Here is a 19011-nt window from a genome sequence, read left to right as displayed (position 1 = left end):
TATCTATCTCCCTCTGTATCTGTCTCTATTTCTCTTCCATTTCATTTTCTCTGTCTCTCACCCATCTCCCTCTGTTTTTTGAGGTCTCTGTCTCTGCTTTCTCTCTCTCTGTCTCCATGTCTCTGCCTTCTGTTCTTCCTGTGTGTATCTCTCCTTCTCTTCTCCCTTCCCCCCCCACCCCTGCAACAACCTGGCTTTGCTCCCCACCTCTCCCTCACCCCCTCTCCTGTCCCATCTTCCCTGCAGCATCCGCCCCAACATCTTTGTGGGCCGAGCAGAGGGCTCCACACAGTACGGCAAATGGTACTTTGAGGTGATGGTGGACGAGGTGGCTCCGTTCCTGACAGCTCAGGCCACCCACCTGCGGGTGGGCTGGGCCCTCACTGAGGGCTACAGCCCTTACCCCGGTGGCGGCGAGGGCTGGGGCGGCAACGGGGTCGGTGATGACCTCTATTCCTACGGATTTGATGGGCTGCACCTCTGGACAGGTACCTGACCCTTCCGGGGGCCCTCATCCCCGATCATTGGCCCCAGAGCTTCTCAGACTCTCACCATACACCTTAGGCTTCTTGGGATCTTGATCCCCACAAGAGGCCAAATTTTGACCTCTGGTTCCTAATTTTCCAAGACCCCAACCCTAACGCTTCCAGAATCTTGCCCCTAACCTGCTTCCTCCTAGTCTCCAGAACTCTGGCCCCAGGAGATGTATGATCTCTGACCCCAGAGATCCTTGAAAACTGCCCAGATCATTATGACTTCTAACCTTTGACTTCCAGCCCCCAAGGGTTCCAGTATTCTAACTCCAGGGTGACTGTAATCTCTGACTCCACAGCTCTCAAGACCCTAACCTCAGGGGAACCTTGACCTCCTCCCTTATCTCAGAGATCCAGGACCCTCCATGGGAACACTTGACCTTAGGGTTTCCAGGATCCAGATCCCATGAGATTCTCTAATATCTGCCTCTTGCCTCTTGAGACCATTAGACTCTGACCAGTAAGGTCTTGAGACCCCTGACTTTTGACTCTTCCCTGTGACCCTGGTGCAGGACACGTGGCACGCCCAGTGACTTCCCCAGGGCAGCACCTCCTGGCCCCTGAGGATGTCGTCAGCTGCTGCCTGGACCTCAGCGTGCCATCCATCTCCTTCCGAATCAATGGCTGTCCTGTGCAGGGCGTCTTTGAGGCCTTCAACCTGGATGGACTCTTCTTCCCTGTTGTCAGTTTCTCGGCTGGTGTCAAGTGAGGACTTGCCTTTGCCCCTTGCCAGGCCCCAGACCTGGGACTGTCCCAAAACACCTTCCCTAGTTACAACATGGCCCACTATAAGGCCAGGAGCCTACCCTCACTGGGCAGCCTACCCTCAGGACTGACTGGTCAGATCCTTATGAGAAGGTCCCAGTGATCTCTACATGGTCCCAAACACTTTAGTGTCCTCCCATTGATCCAGACCCTCCCAAAGACCTCAGCTTCTTCCCAACCCCATATCCTTCCAGCGACTTTCACGTGTCCTCCAAATTGCACAATGACCTTCTAATAACTCTTCCAGGGGCGCCTGGGTGGCTTAGTCGGTTAAGTGTCCGACTTCGGCTCAGGTCATGATCTCGTGGTCCGTGAGTTCGAGCCCCGCGTCGGGCTCTGTGCTGACAGCTCAGAGCCTGGAGCCTGTTTCAGATTCTGTGTCTCCCTCTCTCTGACCCTCCCCCATTCATGCTCTGTCTCTCTCTGTCTCAAAAATAAATAAATGTTAAAAAAATTTTTTTTAAATAACTCTTCCAGTTAATTCCCAAATGATGTTAGACTCTCCCAATGACTCTATGTCGTTCCAGTGACCTCCAAATGACTCCAGAACCTGACAGCTCTCTTCCAATGACCCAGACCCTCCCAATGACCCCCCAAATTATCTTGGATTCTCCCAATGATTCCATGCTTTTAACCGCTTTTCAGTGATCCCAGCATCTCCCAGTGATCTTCTAATTACTCCATGATCCCCCAGTAACCATAATTCCTCAATATCCCCAGTTATTTCAAAGGTCTCTCAGTAACTCAGTCTTTTCCCAATGATCCCAAGCTCTGTAAAGAGCTTCCCAGTGTCCATTCAGTGGTGATTAGGGTTATCTCATAGTTACACCAGATTTTCCGTGATTTCCGGATGACCTTCTTGGTCTCCCAGAAACCTTCCAGTATCCCCAAACATTCTATTGAGCCAAGGTCTATTCCAGTGGATCTTTCTATGACCTTGCATTAACTCCCAATGAACCCACACTTTCCTTTTTTTTTTTTTAATGTTTATTTATTTTTGAGAGAGAGAGAGAGCACAAGTGGGGAGGGGCAGAGAGAGAGAGAGAGAGAGAGAGAGGGAGACAGAGTCCAAAGCAGGCTCCAGGCTCTGAGCTGTCAGCACAGAGCCTGACGCAGGGCTCGAACTCACAAGCTGTGAGATCATGACCCAAGCTGAAGTTGGACGTTCAACCGACTGAGCCACCCAGGTGCCCCCTCCTTTTTTGATTTTCCACTGATTCTCGTTGACCTCAGACCTTCTCTTTGACCTTAAATGACCTCCATGACTCCATGGCTGCCCGGTGATCTTTTCCAGAACTTTCCACAGATCCCAGGATTGCTCCCTTACCCCCACTGAGCACAGATTCTCTTTGTAATCTGCCTCACCAGTGACCCCACTCTCCCACTCAGGGTACGGTTCCTTCTTGGTGGCCGTCATGGCGAATTCAAGTTCCTCCCTCCACCTGGCTATGCCCCATGCCATGAAGCTGTGCTCCCTCGAGAGCGACTTCATCTGGAGCCCATCAAGGAGTATCGGCGGGAGGGGCCTCGAGGGCCCCACCTGGTGGGCCCCAGCCGCTGCCTCTCACACACTGACTTTGTGCCCTGCCCTGTGGACACTGTCCAGGTACTGCCTGCCCTGCAAGGGTTTCCTGGTGAGACAAACTCCCTTAGGAGTCAGGGAGGTGGGGAGCTGATTTGGAAGCTGGGAATCTTGTTGTTTAACAACAGATTGGGAAGCTGAGGCAGAGTGGAGGCAAAGAACTCTAGGAAGACAGAATCCCACTTTCTGGGGGTCCTCACTATAGCCCCCTAAAGAAAGGACAATTATTAAAGTTTTTGGGTTTTTTTTTTTTTTTTTTGAGAGAGAGCATGAGAGCATGTGCACACACACCAGGGAGGGTCAGAGAGAGTCCTGAGCAGGCTCTGTGCCCACAGCACAGAGCCCCATGTGGGGTTCAATCTCACAAACCGTGAGAACCATGACCTGAGCTGAAATCAAGAGTTGGATGCTCACCCGCCTGAGCCAACCAGGCGCCCCAAGAAAAGACTATTATTTCCCCTGATTTATAGATGAGGAAAGTGAGACCCAGAGGAGTTAAGCAACCTATATAAGCCACACAGCTGATTTGAACCCATGTGCGGATTCCAAAGTTTGAGATCTTTTCCACTAGTCTGTTGGCATCCCTTCCGTCTGGGCCTTCCCACTCCTCCTGTCCCAACTTGAACTCCCCACCCCCCCCCAAACATGTCCCTATTGGAGGCCACATAAGTTGTGTTCAAGAGCCTGACCACGAGGGTCTGATTTTCTGTGTGTTACCGTACGTATGTGGCTTTACTTCTCTGTGCCTCAGTTTCCTCATCTGTGAGGAAAGGGGGATAACAACAGAACCTACCTTGTCTCACAGTTGTGGAGGTCAGATGAATTAATATCTGTGAAGCGCTCAGCACGGTCCTGAGTAAATAGGAAGGACTCAATACAGTTAGTGTTATCAGTAGCAATAGTGATATTATTTCATGGTGAACTAGCCATCCCCTGTAGCCAGGACAGAGCCTGGACCCCCTTCTGGATGTCTCCCTCCTGCTCCCCCAGCTTCTCAGCCTCATGGGCTGTCCACTTGGCCTCCTGGACATCCCTCCCACCCCCTCTGCTTCCCCCCATGGCCTGCCCTGGTCCGAACCATCATTATCTCTTGTCTGTAGAACACTAACAACATAAATATTTATTATGCACCCACTGTGTGCCAGGCACTTACATAAACTACGTAGGATTGAGTAGTTATCTGGATTATATCACTGAATCCTTATGAGGTAAGTATTGTTCTGATCCTCATCGTACAAAGAAGGAAAGAGACTCACCCGTTCATTCAGCAACCACTTTCCAAGCATCTCCTCTGAGCCTGGCTGTGGGATGGGCTGGGGAAGTGGTGGAAACTGAGGCAGCCCCAGGCCCTGTCCTCATGGAACAACCAGTCCAAAGGGGGAGAGAGTCCCAATTCCTAGATAATTCCTTAATTCCATGATTCGAAGTCCTTACTCAGTTGGACTGAGTGTCAACCCTGGAGTCAGGTGATGGTGATGAGGAGCAGGGCTCAGAATAGCAGGGAAAATCTGGGCGAACCGTCCAGGGCTTATACGTGTCCTTGGGGAGAGGGGTCATGATGCAGCCTGGAAGGAACACAGGGATCTCACGAACGTTCCCTGCCCCCAGATCGTCCTGCCTCCCCATCTGGAACGCATTCGGGAGAAGCTGGCAGAGAACATCCATGAACTCTGGGCGCTGACTCGCATCGAGCAGGGCTGGACCTATGGCCCGGTGAGGGGCCGCCTGCAGCATGAGGGACTCAGGCTAGACTTGCCATTGGGGGAGTGAGCAGGGAGGGGCCAGTGGTTGGGGGAAGGGACTTTAGGGCACCAGGGCGTCCTTGGGGTTCTTGTGGCAGAACTAAGGGCAGGAGGTCAGGGGCCACAGTCTGGGAGTGTTGGGGGGAGGGAAGGGACCCTGAAAGTTGACACTGGGGTTTCTCCAGGTTCGGGATGACAATAAGAGGCTGCACCCGTGTCTTGTGGACTTCCACAGCCTACCAGAGCCCGAGAGGAATTACAACCTGCAGATGTCGGGGGAGACGCTCAAGTGAGGGGGGGCGCAGGGAGCAGGGGCCTGGGACCGACTGCTGGTGAGGAGGAGGGCAAGGAGAGACAGGGATTGTGAAGCAGAGACAGACAGCTAGAGAGACTAGAGAGCTAGTCAGTAAGAGAGAGAGAGAGACGTGGAATCAGGGAAAGAAGTAAGTGGACAGGAAAAGATGGGCACCGTCAAAGAGATACAGAGACAAAGAAGCAACGCCAGACAGGAGCCAGAGAGACAGAGACTGAGACAGAGGGATGGGGACAGACACCCAGAAAGTCAGAGCAAGAGATGTGAGAAACCGACAAGGGCGGGGGAGGAGGGAAGCCGGGCTGGGGGAGGGGAGGCCAGGGGCAGGAAGGCTATGTGAGGTGACACTGCCCTGCCACCCTGCCCCAGGACTCTGCTGGCACTGGGCTGCCATGTGGGCATGGCGGATGAGAAGGCGGAGGACAACCTCAAGAAGACCAAACTCCCCAAGACGTGAGTGCCGGTGGCCCGGGTCCCTCTGGGGAACAGAGCTTGGGGGGGGGGGGGGGGGGGGATGACGTGATAAGGGCTGGGCAGTTGAGGGGTCTTGTATGACGCTGAGGTCAGAGACAAAGCGTCATAGGTTAGGGTGAAGGTCATAGGACAAGGTGTCAGGGCCTGGAGTCAGTGGTGAGTGTCCTGAGGAAGTGTCAGGATTATGGAGGCAGGAGTCCCAGAGGGACAGTGGGTGTGAGTCAGGACCCAAGGTCAAGGTCTGCCATGGAATCAGGGAAAATGAGAGAACAGAGGTAATTTCTCCAAGTCAGAGTCAAGGAGTCAATAGAAAGAGGTGAGAAGCTGTTGGAGTCATAAGTGAGGGACCCTAAAATTATAGGTGAGAGGTCCTTGGGGATAGAGGTCAGCGTTCAGAGGTCAAGGACTCTAAAGCCAGGAATTTAAAGTGATAGAGTTCTGAGGTCAGCGGTAAGAAATCTCAAAGTTAGAAGTGAGAGGTCAGAGTTCCAGGGTTGAAGAGGAGGCTGCCAAAATCACAATGCAGGGGTCAGAGAGGCCAGAGGTCAGTGACATGAAAGCCCTTGCTAGGCTCACAGGATCCTGGGTAAAGAAGCCAAGTATCTCAAAGCTTATTCAACAGAGTCATAGAAGCCTGATGTCAGAGATCAAAGGTCAGCAATTCCAAAACTCAGAGCTCAGGATCATGGAATCCTGGAGCAAGGGTCAGAAGTCAGAGATCCCACTGAGCAGAGCCCAGAGGTGGAGGTGAGGGTCTCATCTCACCAAGCCCTGCCACACCCACAGGTACATGATGAGCAATGGGTACAAGCCGGCGCCACTAGACCTGAGCCACGTGCGGCTGACACCGGCGCAGATGACGCTGGTGGACCGGCTGGCAGAGAATGGGCACAACGTGTGGGCACGAGACCGTGTGGCCCAGGGCTGGAGCTACAGCGCTGTGCAGGACATCCCAGCGCGCCGAAACCCTCGCCTCGTGCCCTATCGGCTGCTGGACGAGGCCACCAAGCGCAGCAACCGGGACAGCCTCTGCCAGGCCGTGCGCACCCTGCTGGGCTATGGCTACAACATTGAGCCGCCTGACCAGGAGCCCAGTGAGTGCAGACCTCAGGTCCCTGACCCTGACTCCTACCGTGATGCGGACCTCGTTCCTTGACCCTTGATTTCTGACCTGACTCAGCCCCTGAATGGGCTACATCTACCACATTGAGCCTCTCTGCACTCCATAACCGTGACCCTTACTCTGACCCCGACCTGAACCCAATCTTGACCACTGACCTTCATCATACACAAGCCCTGCCTGGGCTATGGCTATAACACTGAGCTGCCAGGTCAGGAGCCCAGTGAGCACTATCCCTAATCCCTGACTCCAATTCCTGACCCCCAACACTGACTCCTAACCTCTAACCTCTGGACCATAGCTTCAACATGACCCAGCTTCAACATGACCCAGCCAAGAGCTCAGAGAGCTTCTAACCCCTACCCTTACCCTGACCCCTGACCTATCCCAATCCCAACCTCAACCACCCATCCTGGCTGTGGTCCCCAACTCCAATTTCTCTCCCCTCCTAGAGCCTGACTCTGACACTCTCTCCCTGATCTGGCTCTAGATGCTTAAATCTAAACATCGACCCTAATCTTGACCCTTAACCCTAGACCATGACAGTGACAGACCCGACTTTCTGTCTCTGTCAGCATCTCTTCTCTCAGGGCTCTGACTGCTAAGAAGAGGGGGTGGGGGAGGAGTCTCACTGAGTAGGTCCTTTCCACTTCTGGCTAGTCTGAGATTCACCAGTTCTTCTCCTATAACACCAAGAAATCGTCCCTCTTCCCCCAGCCCCCCGAGGCCCTTACCTTCTCTGGTGTCTCCCACCAACCTCTCAGTGCCTTGGGATCCACTCCCCACCCAGTCTCTGACTCTGCTTGGCCCCTGACTCTGTAGGTCAGGTGGAGAGCCAGTCTCGTTGGGACCGGGTGCGCATCTTCCGGGCAGAGAAATCCTACGCGGTGCAGAGCGGCCGCTGGTACTTTGAGTTCGAGGCAGTCACCACCGGTGAGATGCGAGTGGGCTGGGCGAGGCCTGAGCTGCGGCCTGACGTGGAGCTGGGAGCTGACGAGCTGGCCTATGTCTTCAATGGGCACCGCGTGGGTACTCCCTGGGCTCCCTTCTGCCAGGCCCTGTGGTCCCTCCGCACAGCTCATACACTCCAGCCCTGCCTCTGTCTGTGCCCCACTGTCCACTCATCCCTGATCTGCCTTACCACTCGTCCATCTGTTCATCCATCCCTCTCTGTCCATGCACATATCTATCCATCATCCATCTTTCCATCCAACCAGCCGTCTATTCATCCATCCACCTATCCACAAATCCGACTACCCACCCATCTACTCATCTGCCCAAATAACCACTTACCCATCCACATTTCCATCCGTTTATTCATTTTTTTGTTAGTTTAGCCATTCACTTATTTAAGCAATTTGTGATTTCACTTATTGATCAAATCATTTGCATGCATCCATCCACTCATCCATTTATCCACCTGTCCACCTATCTATCCATCCATCTACCCACCCACTCATCCATCTATCTGTCTATAATCTGGTCGTGCACCCTACTTCCCATCCATCCATCTCGTTGTCCATTTACCTATTCTGGGGGCATATAGGTATATGTGAGTCTGTAGAGGGGACATTGGTAGGTTCACTTTTCCCTTCCATCCCTCTAACTTACCACGGCCCTGAACCCCCGACTACCACTTTGGTGGTCTGCATAACCCTAGCACCAGCCATGGAAAGAGTAGAGAACGCAAGCAGAAGGGATGGGATACAGAGATCAGTGGGAAGGGAAAGCATGAAAACCTATCCTTTACATTCCAAAGATCATGGATGCAAATATGGGAAAAGATGGGAACCCTGTGGGGGTGACCCCTTGTCTGTCCCACATGTCTTGAACCCAGTGCCTTGCATGTGTATCTTTACATGTCTCTCCTTGCTTCTGCATGTCTCCATTTCTCTGTGTCTCTCTCACCCCACATCTTCCCCTCACCTCCTCACAGGGCCAGCGCTGGCACTTGGGCAGTGAACCGTTTGGGCGTCCCTGGCAGTCAGGCGATGTCGTGGGCTGCATGATCGACCTCACAGAGAACACCATTATCTTCACCCTCAATGGCGAGGTCCTGATGTCCGATTCAGGCTCTGAAACGGCCTTCCGGGAAATTGAGGTTGGGGATGGTAAGGGCTGGCCTCGTGGCCCCTTTCTGGTTTTCTTTCATCTGACCCTACACTGCATCCCTAGTCTCCCCCTTTCCATCCTTTCCTTCCACAGTACCTCCTCCCCTCCTGCTCCCACCCTGCCCACCTATCCTCACCCCTGCCCATCCATCCCCTCCCACCAGGCTTCCTGCCTGTCTGCAGCTTGGGACCTGGTCAGGTGGGTCACCTGAACCTGGGCCAGGATGTGAGCTCCCTGCGGTTCTTTGCCATCTGTGGCCTCCAGGAAGGCTTTGAGCCATTCGCCATCAACATGCAGCGCCCGGTCACCACCTGGTTCAGCAAAAGCCTTCCCCAATTTGAGGCTGTACCCCTTGAGCACCCCCACTATGAGGTGAGGACTGACCCCACTCAATACCCTCTGATCTGCTTCCAAACCTCATTCTTCCCACAATTCTCTTCCCCAAGTGTCTCCTTTTCTTCTGTGTTAGCCCACAAACCATGTAGAAGGGCATGTTGGGACAGTTGAGCTCCCAGGGCTACCTTGTCCGGTATAACCTCAGCAAACTACAACCTGTCTGAGCTCCAGGGGCCTTGCCTATAAAATAGGGGGAGGGGAAAAAAGAAGAGCTGGATTAATCCCTCCCCCCCCCCCACTTCTGAATCATTTAAATACATTGGAGACATCATGCCTTTTTTTTTTTTTTTTTTTTAATGTAAACTCTATGCCCAGCGTGGGGCTTGAACTCAGGACCCTAAGCTCAAGAGTTGCCCACTCTACCAACAGAGCCAGCCAGTCGCCCCCATGATGGTTCTTTATCCCTAAACATTTCAATATGCATTTCTTCAGAACAGGCTATGCTCTTACAGAACTGCAATTACAGAAGTCAGGTCATGAAAATCAGGAAATTTAACACCAATACGTACTATTACTTAATTCATAATCTGTATTCAAATTTTAGTAATTGTGGTGATTAAAAAATTTTTTTTCGTACAGAATCAAATCCAGGATTACATGTTGCATTGAGTTGTTATGTCTCTTTATTCTTTTAATAATTATTTTTAAAAATTTTTTTGAGGGGGGGAGAGAGAAAGCATGAACATGAGCAGGGGAAGGGCAGAGTGAGAGGGAGAGAGAGAATCTTAAGCAGGCTCCATACTGGGCATGGAGCCAGATGCAGGACCCGATTTCGTGACCAATTGTGAGATCATGACCCGAGCTAAAATCAAGAGTTGGATGTTCAACCAACTGAGCTACCCACACTCTCCTCTTTATTCTTTAATGTAGAACGTTCCTGAGTCTGTCTTTGTCTTTCATGACATTAACATTTTGGAGAGTACACACCAGTTATTTTGCAGAATAGCTCTCATTTTGGTTTGCTGAATGTTGCCACATGATTAGGTACAAGTTACACCTATTTGGCAGAAATACCAAGACATTGTGTCCTGCCTGATGGAGAATATCAGGAGGCACATAATGTCATTATGTCTTATTACCAATTACATTAATTTTGACTGTTTGATTTAGGTGGAGTCTCTCAGATTTCTCCACCATAAATTACTTTTTTCTCTTTGTAATTAATCAATAATTTGTGGGGAGGCATTTTGCAACTAGGTGAGAATGGATGGGTTTAAAGCAGGGGAATGTCCAGTTTGGATGTGACTTTTGGAAAGGTCTCCATTGAGAATGGATTGTAGGGGACAATAGCAGAGGCAGAAAGACCAGAGCCAGAGGAGGGAGAGGCTGGTGGAACAGATGTGGACCTCCTAATTCCTGCTACTGCCAGATGTGTTCTCAACCCAAAGAACAGAATGCTAGACAGCCATGAGAATGAATAGACTAACCTACACACAACCATCTGGGTGAATCTCACAGACATAATCCCGAGAGAAAGAGGCCAGGCACAGGGTGCCTGGGTGGCTCAGTCAGTTAAGCGTCAGGACACTTGATTTAGGCTCAGGTCATGATCTCATGGTTCGAGTGATTGGGCCCTGCATCTGAGCTGACAGGGCAGAGCCTGCTTGGGATTCTCTCTCTCTCCTTCTCTCTCTGCCTGCATCCCCCTCCCCCATCTCAGCAATAAATAGATAAACATTTTAAAAAATTTAAAAAGGAAAGGAGCCAGACACAAAACACATCTTGTGGGATCCCATTCGTAGAAAGTTCAAGAACAGGCAGAGCTAATTTATGGTGTGCTAAATCAGGAGGATGTTACCGTGAAAGAATACCTCTGAAGTTTAGTTACTTTGCACACAAATCACAGGAGGGAGATGGTCAGTAGACTCTTGCCCAAGAGCAAAACAGGGTCTATAAGAGATGGGAGAGAGTAGAGAAAAAGACCCTGCAGACATTCTGAGAACAGCAAATCTTGGCCACAGTTTCTGGGTAAAATGTGTTGACTGGCAGAAAGGGAGCACAGAGGTCTTGGTATTTGGTCTTTGAAGAGAGACATCAAAGAGTGGGAACCACTCCAGTTGTTTATGGAGTCTCCAGAAAACCTTGGAGAGCCTGTCTTTGGAACGTAGAGGCCAGGCACCTGCTCTCTGTCAGCTCCTGCCTCTTGTTTAAGCCAGGCTGGTACATTTCTCTCATCAGAATCCCTCACTGCCTTTGAGAGAGTGGTGTCTAAGTGGGCACCAAGAGGGATCCTGAGGGACTTGGTCAATTTTGTTTCTCCATCTGGGTGCTGGGCACACAGGTGGGGCCACTCTATAACCTCGTCATGTTGTGCATTATGACACGCCCCCTTTCCTTAATGTTGTGTCTCCATATACAGAAAGTTTAGCAAAAGTTCATCTGGGGAGCCTTTACAAAACTCTGCCCCAAGAGACCAGGAGGGCAGGGCCTTGGTCCTGTTCACTGATGTGTTCCTGGCACTTGGAACAGTGCCTGGCACACAGTAGGCTCTCAGTAAGTATTTGTGGAATGGATGGATGGGTGGATGACTTAGTCTGGAGTGAGACGCACAGGTAGGTCCTGGAAACTCCCAAAGTGATTCCAGTGGATTCCAGTGTCTGACCAGGGCTGCCACTGTACAGGTGCCTAGACAGAGATTGGCAGAGGGCTGAACGCACCCCACAGCCAAGCTGTGTGTCCCACAGGGAGCGCATCCACCCAGAGGAGCGAGTCTGGCTGATTCTCATACACGTGCTCTAAGGCCTAACGGTGGCTCTGTGAGTACCAGGTTTTGGACCCGTGGCCTAGCCTGCCTGCCTGGCTCAGTCTTCCTGCTTCCCTTCAGGTGGCCCGCGTGGATGGCACTGTGGATACACCGCCCTGCCTGCGCCTGAGCCACCGCACCTGGGGCTCCCAGAACAGTCTCGTGGAGATGCTCTTTCTCCGGCTCAGCCTTCCGGTCCAGTTCCACCAGCACTTCCGCTGCACGGCTGGGGCCACGCCCCTGGCGCCCCCAGGCCTGCAGCCCCCCGCCGAGGATGAGGTCAGAGCGGCAGAACCCGACCCGGACTATGAAAACCTGCGCCGCTCAGCGGGGCGCTGGGGCGAGGCTGAGGGGGCCAAAGAAGGAACTGCCAAGGAGGGGGCACCCGGGGGCAACGCCCAGGCTGGGGCAGAGGCCCCGCCCGCCAGGGTGGAGAACGAGAAGGATGCTACCACAGAGAAGAACAAGAAGAGAGGGTGAGTCAAGGGTGGGGCCAGGGTGGGGTTTGGGACCCCCAATTAGGTAACCTCAATAACTTGAGGACCCCCAATGTATCCCAGAGTGGCCCCATATATGTTAAGAGGAGTCAGAACACTGAGGGAGACTATCATGCCTCAAGTGAACCCCATTATTTTCCTGGGATGCCCTCATTTCCTTGAGAATGTAAAATCAGAGTACCCCACTACATCTATGGAGAACTCCACTATCCTTGGGGGTACCTAATGGGCCTCAAAGCATTTCACCCAATGGACTTCATTATCCATGGACACTGTAGTGGACAGACACTAAAATATCATGGGAGAGTTGATGGTACCCCAGGGTATAACAGTGAACACCACTGGTCTTCTAGCTTGGGGTCACTTCTCTGTCTCAAATGTGCCCCCAAAAAGCTAACTTCAAAGGAGACTCTCAAAAGGCATTAAACCTGATTTGAAGCAAATGTGTTTTCCTCTACTAGGCAGTGGTTTTCAATGGGATGTAGTTCTGTGTCTCTTAGCGGGTGTTTGGACGTGATGGACGATGCTGGTCATCACGGTTCGTTGAGGTGGTGGTACTGCTCCAGGAATCCTACATGCCTTCAGTGTATAAGACAGTACCACACAATGAAGAATTGTCCTTTCCCAAATGCCTTTAGCACCCATATGAGAAATGCGGACTTGGGGAACCACTGTATGCCCCAAAGGGAACCTCCATGTTCCCAGAGGCACTTTTAAATCTGGGTGACTGGGTATCAGTAAGCACAGAGCACAGCATCTCCAGAATGGATTATGCTGACACAGCTGGGAGTTTTATCCTTCAAGAGGCGAGGTCTTGGGCATTAGAAATGGGATGTATTTAGGATAGACGTGGGGGCCATGAATGTTGTGGTGAAGAGGCCTGGGGGGACTGGGCTTGAAAGCTGGCTCTCACGGTAGCCTTTCCTCATCACCAGGTTCTTATTCAAGGCCAAGAAGGCCGCCATGATGACCCAACCACCAGCCACTCCCACTCTGCCTCGACTCCCTCGAGAGGTGGTGCCTGCCGACAACCGTGATGACCCCGAGATCATCCTCAATACCACCACGGTGTGAACCCGGGGCCCTTAACTCCGAGACCCCTCAGATTTCCAAATTTCATGCTGCCATCTCTAGTAATTTCCCTTCCTGGGGACACCCTGATATATACTGAAGTCCACGAAATAGAGCACACACTGTTTTAATCCCTTGAACCCCTGAATCCGTATAGCTAGGGGTCTAAAAATTGCAGGGAACACCATGAAGCTATAAGGCACACTGATAAAACTCCCAGGGATCCCAGAATCCAGAGTATATAGCAATGTAGGCTTGGGACCTCAATATTTGGGTTCACCCATATAAACTCGATACCCCCAAATTTAATAGCTACTCTAGTATATTCCTGGGAAGCAAAATTGACAATTATCTCAATAAAGTTTAGGGATTTCCCAAATCTGGAATGTTTTCTGAGACAGGTAGCTTCGTGGTTAGGATTATGGGCTACCTGGGTGCCAAGTGGGTAAGTCACCTCAACTGCTCTCTATGCCTTCTCCTTTATGGAAGCTTTATGGTTCTCCCATCAGTAAAATGAGGATAAAAGTTGTACCCACTTGATGGTGATTATAAAAGTTAAGTAAATTAACTTGTGAACTGTTTGTTAACTATTATTTATCAGTAACTTTGCGATTTGGAGAGGGACCCAAATTTGGGGGTATCACAAATAGTCCCAGAGGATTCCCAAGTCTAAAAATATATCAGTAGACACAGAAACAGGGACATAGACCCAGGGGGTCTCAAAACCAGTAATTTATTGTTGAACTCCCAGAGGACACTGCAAATCCAGAGAGGCCAACTTAGAGTCCCAGGGAAGCCCTGTGTCACCCGCCTTCCAGACTGACCATTGATCCCCCTTTGCCTCTCTAGTACTATTACTCCGTGAGGGTCTTCGCTGGCCAGGAGCCCAGCTGTGTGTGGGTGGGCTGGGTCACCCCCGACTACCATCAACACGACATGAACTTCGACCTCAGCAAGGTCCGGGCAGTGACGGTGACCATGGGGGACGAACAAGGCAACGTCCACAGCAGGTGCCCAGGAGGGGTGGGGACAGTGGGAAGTGAGAGGTCAGTGCTGGGCACCTGGCTCGGCAGCTTCCCTCCCCCGCTTCTCCTCCTCTTCTCTTCCTGTTGACTTTCCAACAATGGCTCCTGCTCTTGGTTTCTTCTCCTCTTCTTTTTCCATTTGTTCTTTTCCATTTTCTCTTCCTTCTTCATCTCACCCTCCCCTTTCTACATTTCCTCGTTTCTCTGTTCTCTCTTCCTGCTCTCCTTCCCTCTCTTCCTCCCAGAACCCCCAGCCAACTTCTAAGAACCTTCACTCTGAGGGGCTCGGGGTTTCGGCATCAGGTGCAGGTGGTGGGGGTTTAGGTATGGAGCTCTGAGGTCATGGTGTCCTGGGAGTTTGGGGAAGGAAGTGTCCAGAGTCCATGCACTGACCACTCCTGTTTCCTCTAGCCTCAAGTGCAGCAACTGCTACATGGTGTGGGGCGGGGACTTCGTGAGCTCGGGGCAGCACGGCCGGATCAGCCACACGGACCTTGTCATTGGCTGCCTCGTGGACTTGGCCACTGGCCTGATGACATTTACTGCCAATGGCAAAGAAAGCAACACCTTTTTCCAGGTGAGCCCGGCCCTCAACAACTTAGCAACAGTGTTCTCATGTCCCACTACACTGGGATGGCCCTTCCAGACCCCCTCTGAGGACAGATCCCAGAGAGACAGGACAAAAACAGCTCCTAGTCTGCCCTCAGGACAGGCCAGACCTGGGTAGTTCCGGGGGGACCACCTAGTTAACCTTGCATTGAACTGACACCCAGAACGGAGGAGACAGCCTTGACCCTGGAGAGTGGTCCATAGTCCTTCTTAGGCCAGGTGACATCAATTGCCAACCTTTCACCAGTCAAGGAACACCCTAGGATGAATCCTAAGGTAGTCTTTTCCTTTTCAACATTTTATGATGAAAGATCGCAAACGTACAACAAAATGAAAAGAATCGTACTTTGAACACCCACATACCCACTACCAAGATACTACCACCTACACTGGCTTTATGACATATTTATCCACCTATCCACCCATTAATCCATCTAACTTGGATTCTGTAAAACTTTATTTTATTTTTATTCTTTAAACTTTACTTATTTTGAGAGATCGAGCAAGCAGGGGAGGGGCAGAGAGAGAGGGAGAGAGAGAATCCCAAGCAGGTTCCATGATGTCAGCCCAGAGCCCGATGCGGGGTTCAATCTCACACACAAACCGTGTGAGATCACGACCCCAGCCGAAATCAAGAATCGGATGCTTAACCAACTGAGCCACCCAGGCGCCCCTAAAACTTTATTTCAAATGGAGAATTTTCAAAAACATGCAAAAATAGAATAGCGTACTGAACCTCCATGTCCCCACTAGCCAGCTTCAACGAGTATGCACTCACAGCCAATCTCGTGTCGTCTTTAGCCTCCACACCCCCCTCACTGCCATACACTCTGGATGGTTTTGAAGGAGTCCCCAGATATCTTTTCATCTCTTTTCAGTATGTATCTCTAAAAAAATAAGGATTATTATTTTTTTTTAAATTTTTTCAACGTTTTTTTATTTATTTTTGGGACAGAGAGAGACAGAGCATGAACGGGGGAGGGGCAGAGAGAGAGGGAGACACAGAATTGGAAACAGGCTCCAGGCTCCGAGCCATCAGCCCAGAGCCCGACGCGGGGCTCGAACTCACGGACCGCGAGATCGTGACCTGGCTGAAGTTGGACGCTTAACCGACTGCGCCACCCAGGCACCCCAATAAGGATTCTTTTAAAAAGCATGATCACAATACCACTTGGATCTAAAAAACAAACACAAACAAATCCAATAATTCCTAATTAATTAACCAAATATCCAGTCCATGTTCCCATTTCCCCGGTTGTCTCAAAACTGTCTTTTTCCCATTTGTTCATTTGAACTGGAATCCAAATAAGGTCTTCTATTTTAATTGGTTGCTAGACCCCTCGAGTCTCCTGTGTAGATTTCCCTTCCAGCTCTCTCTCTCTTCGAAATGTGTTTGCTGAAGAAACCAGGCTGTCTGTCCTGTAAAGCTTTGCTTCTCAAAGTATGGTCCCTGGACCGGCCGGGTCTGCCTCACCTGGGGGCTCATTAGAGATGCAGACTGTCAGGGCACCTTGGGTGGCTCAGTTGGTTAAGCGGCTGGCCCTTGGTTTCCGCTCAGGTCATGATCTCACGGTTTCGTGAGTTCAAGCCCCGCATCGGGCTCTGCACTGGCAATGCAGAGCCTGCTTAGGATTCTCTCTCTCTCTCCCCCCCTCTCTCTCTCTGTCTCTGCCCCTCCCCCCTCAAAATAAATAATAAAACTTAAAACATTTTTTTAAAAATGCGGAATCTCAGGCTTCCCCCCAGACTTGCCCCATGAGAATGCCAAACTTAATCCTGGGAGATTCGTGTGTCTACCGCCATCGGGAGTGCCGGCCTAGCTTCTCAGGCTGCATCTGGCTGTCACATCCCCCTGGTGTTGTTTTAACATTTTCCTCTGTCCCCTGTATATCCTGGGAGCTAGGAGACGGGTCCAGAGGTGCGGTTAGATTCAGGTTGGGCAAGACGGCTTCACAGACGATGGTGTTTGTGGTGATGAAGGCTCGGGGGGGTTCCGCTGTGGAGATCAGAGGGGCTGGAGGGAAAGCGCAGTCAGAAGAACTTTCTGGGTTTTGAAGCATGAGTCTTGGGAGAGAAGTGGGAATGGTGGCGGGCATGATATGCACAGTGATCCCGGGGGAGCTGGAGGTTGGCCTGGCCGGATCGGAGCGGGGACAGCCCGTGAGCAGCCTCGGGGTCATTGGGGCGCTTTCAGTGCCTGAGTTTGGACCCATAGACACCAGCAGGATCAAGCTGGGGCGATCGACCCCCAGGGTTCAGAATCCACACTCAACATCACCTCCAGGTCACCCGCTTCCTCATCCTGCCCTCTTCTGTCTTGCCAGGTGGAGCCCAACACGAAGCTGTTCCCTGCCGTCTTTGTCCTGCCCACCCACCAGAATGTCATCCAGTTTGAGCTGGGGAAGCAGAAGGTGAGGGTGCGGTGATGGGGCAGGCTGAGGCAGCAGGTGCGGGAGGTCAGGCTGGCAGAGTGGCTGAAAAGTGGGGCCATCCGGGAGGTCTCCCTGGAAGCAGAGTGGCAGGACAGAGAGGGCTGGGAATTGTGACCGGTGCACACCTCTGTGCCTCCAGAACATCATGCCGCTGTCAGCCGCCATGTTTCTGAGTGAGCGCAAGAACCCGGCCCCGCAGTGCCCGCCTCGGCTCGAGGTGCAGATGCTGATGCCTGTCTCGTGGAGCCGGATGCCCAACCACTTCCTGCAGGTGGAGACGCGGCGAGCCGGCGAGCGGCTGGGCTGGGCCGTGCAGTGCAAGGAGCCACTGACCATGATGGCGTTGCACATCCCTGAGGAGAACCGGTCAGGGCCGGCCCAGACCCGCAGGGGTGGGACGGGTGTTGCAAGCCCTCTGGGGTCCAGATCCCCCTCGGTGCACCCCTCCACCCGTACCCCAGGACTCCAGACAACACCCCAGGAGGCCCCAGACCTACCTCAGGGAACCCTGACTCAGCGGGGGCATCCCCAGATAAGACTCCAGGGGACTCCAGACCCACCTCAGAGGGCTTTAGGCCCATATTAGTGGACCAACGACACACCTCCAGGGACCCCAGACCTGCCCCACAGGGCTCCAAGCCTATGTCAGGGAGCCCAGATCCACACTGAGGAGCCACACAACACTCCAGGAGCCTCAAGTGCACCTCGGAGGGTCACGGACATTACTCAGAGGGGCCTGCACGTGCCCCCGGTTGTCCTGGGAGACACGCCCACAGAGACTTCGGATGTGTCCCGTGGGGATCTCAAACCCAGTCCAGGGGACCCAGACACACCCGGGGTAGAGATGTATTCACATGTATGGCAGGAATGCTCTTAGTTACTCTGAACACACAGTCCAGCCCCAGACTCACTCCAGGAGGCTGTAACGTGTGTCATCTTTCTTTTATTCATTCATTCAACAAACGGCTCTGAGCTTTTCCTACGTGGCCAGCAGCATTCTGGGCTGGAGACACCAAGCTCTTGTGAACAGGCACTCCAGCAATGCTCACGTATAACTCTGGGGCTCAGACTTGCCCAAGGGGACCCAGGCCTGCCTCCGGGAGTCCCAGATTCACTCACTCACTCACTCGCTCGCTCACTCACTCACTCTATCCATCATCCACCCATCTATCTATCTACCTATCTGTCTAACAAGCATTTATTGAACACTCACTATGTGCTAAGTCCTGTTTAGGTTCTGGGAATACAGCAGAAAACAAAAACAAAAACAAAAACAAACAAACAAAACCCCAAAAGGCAGACAGGTCCTGCCCTGGTGGGGTTTACATTCTCGTTGCACTCAAACATCGCCAAGTTACTCAGCCCTGCCAGAGGGAGGTTCAGTTTCCATTTGGGAATCCCAGACGTATCTTAGGGTCACCAGATCTCCTCCGGAGATTCTCAGATACTGAGTACCAGACCATCCCAGGGATCCCAGATATATCCCAAGGAGCACCCCAGACCACTTAGGGACTTCTAGAACCATGGAAAGACCCGGCTCCACACGCCTCACAGAACCCTGACCCAGCGGGCCCCCGGGAACCCCTGCTGGGGTGGC

General features: G+C 52.1%; 1 protein-coding gene across 1 annotated transcript in view; it reads left to right on the top strand.

Annotated features, from left to right (window-relative positions):
• RYR1 (ryanodine receptor 1) overlaps window positions 1-19011 on the top strand; it is a 118707-nt gene that overhangs the window by 20025 nt on the left and 79671 nt on the right. The window contains exons 18-33 of the mRNA XM_040445607.1: window positions 247-488; window positions 1046-1238; window positions 2688-2904; window positions 4489-4593; window positions 4808-4911; window positions 5305-5388; window positions 6196-6503; window positions 7352-7554; window positions 8466-8640; window positions 8805-9013; window positions 11862-12256; window positions 13213-13345; window positions 14198-14358; window positions 14785-14950; window positions 17307-17393; window positions 17554-17780. Coding sequence (XP_040301541.1) covers window positions 247-488; window positions 1046-1238; window positions 2688-2904; window positions 4489-4593; window positions 4808-4911; window positions 5305-5388; window positions 6196-6503; window positions 7352-7554; window positions 8466-8640; window positions 8805-9013; window positions 11862-12256; window positions 13213-13345; window positions 14198-14358; window positions 14785-14950; window positions 17307-17393; window positions 17554-17780 — 3009 coding nt within the window. The remainder of the gene's footprint in view (window positions 1-246; window positions 489-1045; window positions 1239-2687; window positions 2905-4488; window positions 4594-4807; window positions 4912-5304; window positions 5389-6195; window positions 6504-7351; window positions 7555-8465; window positions 8641-8804; window positions 9014-11861; window positions 12257-13212; window positions 13346-14197; window positions 14359-14784; window positions 14951-17306; window positions 17394-17553; window positions 17781-19011) is intronic.

The sequence above is a fragment of the Herpailurus yagouaroundi genome, unplaced genomic scaffold, assembly GCF_014898765.1.
Source record: "Herpailurus yagouaroundi ecotype Mexico unplaced genomic scaffold, PumYag 194, whole genome shotgun sequence".
NCBI classification, from domain to species: domain Eukaryota; kingdom Metazoa; phylum Chordata; class Mammalia; order Carnivora; family Felidae; genus Herpailurus; species Herpailurus yagouaroundi.
This window is presented reverse-complemented; position numbering and strand designations above follow the sequence as displayed.